At 37.0% G+C, this 5279-nt stretch overlaps 1 protein-coding gene across 1 annotated transcript; it reads right to left on the bottom strand.

The window, feature by feature from the left end:
• Window positions 1–7: 7 nt before the first annotated feature.
• LOC103730960 (olfactory receptor 491-like) lies at window positions 8–907 on the bottom strand (the record flags this gene model as incomplete). Its single annotated transcript, XM_008829271.1, has 1 exon — window positions 8–907. A coding segment is annotated over exon 1 (900 nt), but the record flags the coding sequence as incomplete, so codon positions are not given.
• Between the last annotated feature and the right edge of the window lie 4372 nt (window positions 908–5279).

Raw genomic sequence — 5279 nt, 5'->3', positions numbered from 1 at the left:
TCCTGAGGGCCTCCTTTACATCTTTGTTCCTCAGACTGTAGATGAGAGGGTTCAACATGGGGATCATCACTGTATAGAACACGGACACCACCTTGTTCTGACTAGTGGAATGGCTGGACTTGGGTGTCACGTAAGTAAAAGTAATTGTTCCGTAGTAGAGAGTGACTGCAGTGAGGTGGGAGGTACAAGTGGAAAAAGCCTTGTGGCGGCCCTCAGTGGAGTGCATCTTCAGGATGGTGATGAGGATGTAGACATAGGATATGCCTATGACAAACACTGTGATCACAACGATGGAGCCAGAAGAAATAGAGGGGATAAACGCAATAATGGAGACATCTGAGCAGGAAAGTTTCAACAAAGGAGAAAAGTCACAGAAAAAGTGATCTACCTGATTTGGTCCACAGAAGGACATTTTTAACAAACTACCAGCAAATGTTGAAGCATTCACACAGCCACCTATATACGAAAGCCCAACTAAGATCATGCATGCTCTAGGGGACATATGTGTGGAGTACAATAAGGGTGAGCAGATGGCCATAAAACGATCATAGGCCATGGCAGCCAGCAAAAAGCACTCAATCGTCCCAAACATTACTGCAATGCAGAACTGAGCTTCACAGCCAGCCACAGGGAGAGAAATTTTATGTACAAGAAATCCTGTAAGCATTATAGGTGTAATTGGTGAAGAATATCCAATATCAACAAAAGCCAGATGACTAAGGAACAGGTACATTGGGGTGTGGAACTGGGGACAGCTTCTTATTAAAATGACGATACTGATATTGCCTACTAAAGTGACAGCGTATATTTCTAGAAATAGCACAAAGAAAATGACACGGAGGGTAGGATCCTGTGTCAACCCTAAAATGATGAACTCTTTCACCATGGTTTGGTTTCCAGCCTCCATCGCTTACGTGATTTGTCCCTATTGAAGGAAATGAGAAGCTCCTTTCTTTATATTCCTCTTTCCACACCTTATTTGTTTTCAATATATTCTTCAGACTCATTCATAGTAATGTCCTCCTCTACTCAACTGGAAAATAGTAGTTTTTTAGTATTGGATTTTGTTCTCTTCTTTGTATAAAATGATGGTGATTAAAACTCACTCTTGGTCATCACACTTAACATTTCTTTCTTCATATATTTATATAAAAATTCCCTTTGAATCTTGGTTCCTATGATCACTTTATGAAAGGCCCAGTCTGTAACATGAATAGGCTATTAGAATTGTCGTCTTTCTCTGTGATTTGTGGATTTTCCACAGATGCCTTTTGCCTTTTCTTCACCATATTAAACATACTTATTTGTCAACCATTCCACCCAGAGTTTATACATTCTGTTAAGTCACAGTCTGTGTCCACACCTTGGACCCCTTCCTGACTTTTTTCTCGTTGCACCACATTTAACAAAGACCCATTGATTCCGTCTGTGCTTTATTTGTACTCTTCTTCATGTGTTTTCTATTCCCTGTGTCCTCATTTTTCTCAAGGCCCTGGTCATCTTTCCTCCATATTTTGTTTACTTATTTACCTTCTATATTTCAGTAAGTAGTCTCTTCTTAAAGTTTAAAATAATATTCCGTAGTGACCTTTCTAAAGAAAAGCAAGAACATCATATTTTAACTCTTTCAGTGGTTTCTCAGTCAATTATAATAAAATGTAACGTCATAATCACAGTACACTATCTTTTCTGACTTTCTCCTGCGGGTGACTTCATTCCCTGAATGGTTTCATCCACCACTCTCACTGAACCAGCTGTCTAGAATTATCCTGTGTGACTTCCCTTCATCCTCCAAGTTTAATACAGCTGCAAAGCATTCTCTGGCTTCTAGGGCAAATGTGGTAATCGTTTTGTTGCATACCTCTCCTTTCACTGATGCCTGAGTTGCCTGCATAGACACAGTTCTGTTTGATTGTCTGTTTGCTTTTCATTCTCCTAAACTGCTACATATTCTCATCAATAACTATTTTTTCCTTGTCTTAAAAATTCCCAGTGTTTGGATGTAAAATATGCTGAAAATATCTGCTGAATGTATGCATGATTAGTGTAGTGCACAGGTTTTAGTAAGCTAAGAATAGATGTTATTCATGTGTCCTGTTCAGAAAACCAGGCTTCAGAGCAAAGAAAAGGAGTAAGATTTCATGTAAATTGATACAAGAGTTACATAAGTTATAGCACCTTTTTCTTCAGAATAAAAATTATATAACAATAATGTGGAAAAAACTTGAAATTCCAAATGAAAAAATTTAAATGTAGCTACTATCACACATATCAGCCATCAGATATTTGCTATATTTATTTCTATGTATTTTCCCTCTAAATTATAATGTGCATTTTAGAAAATTGTACATACACACACATATTCGCTTGGACACACAGAATTCTTTTTGAAATAGTACCTGGCTGTGTAAAGCAGGAAATCTTAAACTTCAGATACTTGGGCTTCAGCCTCTCAAGTGCTAGAATTACATGACAGGCCACTATACCTGGTTTAAAAACATTTTAATACTAATATTTTTATTGTGTTACAACATAATATTGGTTTACATTGTATGTCATCATAAACATAATTTCTAAAATCTTATAGAATGAACTGAGCATTATAGAACTTCAACTATTGGATTATCATTTCTTTGGGACATTTACCTTTCATGACTCTGAACTATCAGAACTAGAACTCTAGCAAACATGGAAACTGCATGAGAAAATACAGCGAATTTGAATGACCATCTCATGCTTAATTATTTTTCTAAGAGTAATATCAAAAAGATATGTTCTGTGGTTCACAGTACTAACTTTTATGATTAAACTACTAACCCACTAAGAGCACTGGCTGTTCTTCCAGAGGACCCAGGTTCAATTACTAGCACCCACCTGGTGGCTAACAACCATCCATAACTCCAGTTTCAGGGGATTTGACACCCTCTTCTGAACTCAGCAGGCATTACACAACACAGATGCACTTACACACATGCAAGCAATTCACTCATACACATAAAATTAAAGTTAAAAACTACTAAACCAAATTGTTTCCTATTCTTCATTGGTTGGTTGTGTCCTTGGCTGCATTTTGATTGAAGAGTTTTTTTTTTCTCATTTCCCTGTGTTTGATTTTCTACTCATTGATACTAGCAAAATAATCATAGAATCACAATTTGCTTCTTACATAATTATGACAGTTATTATGGATTAAAATGCTTACCTAAAAGAGTAATATCAATATTGAATGTCTTCCAAAAGTGTCACATCCTTTAAAGTTTTCAAAGTTCTTCCTTCACACTCAATAGGCATCTAGTGTCTCTGACAGTGGAGTCAAGATCATGGCTCAATCACTGAGCAACTGGAGTCTGCAGGTATGTCCTCTGACTCTTCTTTCATGGATCTTCGTTATGCTTAAGTTACTCTAGTAATACAGAACTTATGACCTTGGATGTTAAATCTATCATTAGAATGTTTTCTTAATATTTTCAGTTTTTCAGCATGAGTTCGATGCTACAAACCATCTACTCTTTATACAAAATCATTGAGATGTAGGAATAGTCAGCATGTTTCCATTGCATTCCCATCTCTAAACCTAAGTATTGGTAGTTGCTTTGTCCATTTCACCTGTGATATGCTTTTTAGGTCCTTTGAAACCCTCCCTTTTTGAATTCTGAACACACTCAGGTCTAAAGAATGAGGCCAAGCACCCCGCAACCTTCCTGCTCTTTGCCTATGACTCCAGCAGAGTTTGGAGTTCCAACCCTGCCCTAATTCTGGTATAGTCAGTGCTGACTGAATAATGGCAGTGAGTATGGTCAGAGAGGACAGGTCCTGACTAGCAGCATTAACTTGCACATGACACTCATCTTTTTGACTCTTGCTATTTGTACAGTTTAATCATTGTACACATAGTATAGCTTTTGTTGTGACACAAAAGAAAGCAACATGGAAGTATAAGATTCATGTTTCATCAATTATAAACCCTATTGTTCAAATGTGTAATACATAGAGTCATTTTCCCTACTCTTCCTCTGCATTGGAAACTTAAATTCAAGAGCTTTCCACTGGCTTTCATGTTTCTTAATATAGCTCAGAAATGCCAAGCACTAAATATCCCTTCCCTTAATGTACCAGGCACCTGTGATGATAAGTAGTGAAGATGGCATTGTGAACCTTATCTGGCTCAAATCAGGATGTTTCTTGACTTCCTCTTCTTTCCATGAGCTGCTTAATCTTAACAATTGCTTAGCTATCACAGACCATCGACGAATCCCCTGGGAGTATGGGTCTAGTTTCCTTGCACAATGCCTCTTTTCCTGAAGTCTTGGTTTCCTAAGAAGTCAAGAGCTAAAGCTAATGAAAGTTATGTATTTCAATACCCTCTTGAATCAAAGAAAAATCAGTAAACAAAATCCAGGAATCTTTCACCTACCGTTTAGAACAAGTATTTGTTAGTGAATTCCAAAGAAGTCTTTATGAAGCAGATGTGTCCCATTTTATTTTACAAGGAGATACTGGATGAATACAGTATGAAACACTGAATGTACTTGCTGTTGAGGAGCATAGTCACATACAAGCAAAAATAGAAAAGGATGAGCATCTGTGCCCACGGTAGGAGGGAGAAGGCTCTAATCAAAATGTCCAACTCTCGGGGATTATATTACTGCTTGTTTCTTTGAGTAAATGTCCTAGGGGTTGTTATACAGAAATGACTTTTGGAACTAGATGGTTCATTAAAGCCTGGCTGTCCCTTCCCTAGAGACAGTAAACGCAATGGGTATCCTTTGAAGTTATTTTTCAATTGTTTACTGAAAGTGAAAGAGGAATTTCTTGGTTTCCCAGAAGAATGTTGACATTAAGAGTAATAATCTGATTAATTGTGTTATCATGATGGTAAAACGCTTTCAAATTGAGGTCCATTGAATCAAACCAAGAAATATGAAATTTAGACTAGAATAGTAACAAATGAAATTATCACTTTGACTTATTGTCTATTTTATTGAAGAAATATTAAGATGATTCTAGAATTTGTAAATACATAATTGACTCTAAGTATCTTTTGCCTCTTCTATGCTCTTCTGAGACATCTGATCGCCCACACTCCATTGAAGCACCAGGAAATACCCAAGCACATTAAATAATTGATTGATCTTACCCTAATACCACACATTCCTTTCCACATCTTAGTCTTCCAGCGTTCCTACAACCCTTGAAATTTCCCATGAAGCATAGCATCTGGAAAATAATTTATTTTACTGTACACAACTATCATCTACCTTTAGCCCTGGCTGTTCAGT

The sequence above is a fragment of the Nannospalax galili genome, unplaced genomic scaffold (assembly GCF_000622305.1).
Source record: "Nannospalax galili isolate Female #2095 unplaced genomic scaffold, S.galili_v1.0 scaffold1654, whole genome shotgun sequence".
Lineage (NCBI taxonomy): Eukaryota > Metazoa > Chordata > Mammalia > Rodentia > Spalacidae > Nannospalax > Nannospalax galili.
This window is presented reverse-complemented; position numbering and strand designations above follow the sequence as displayed.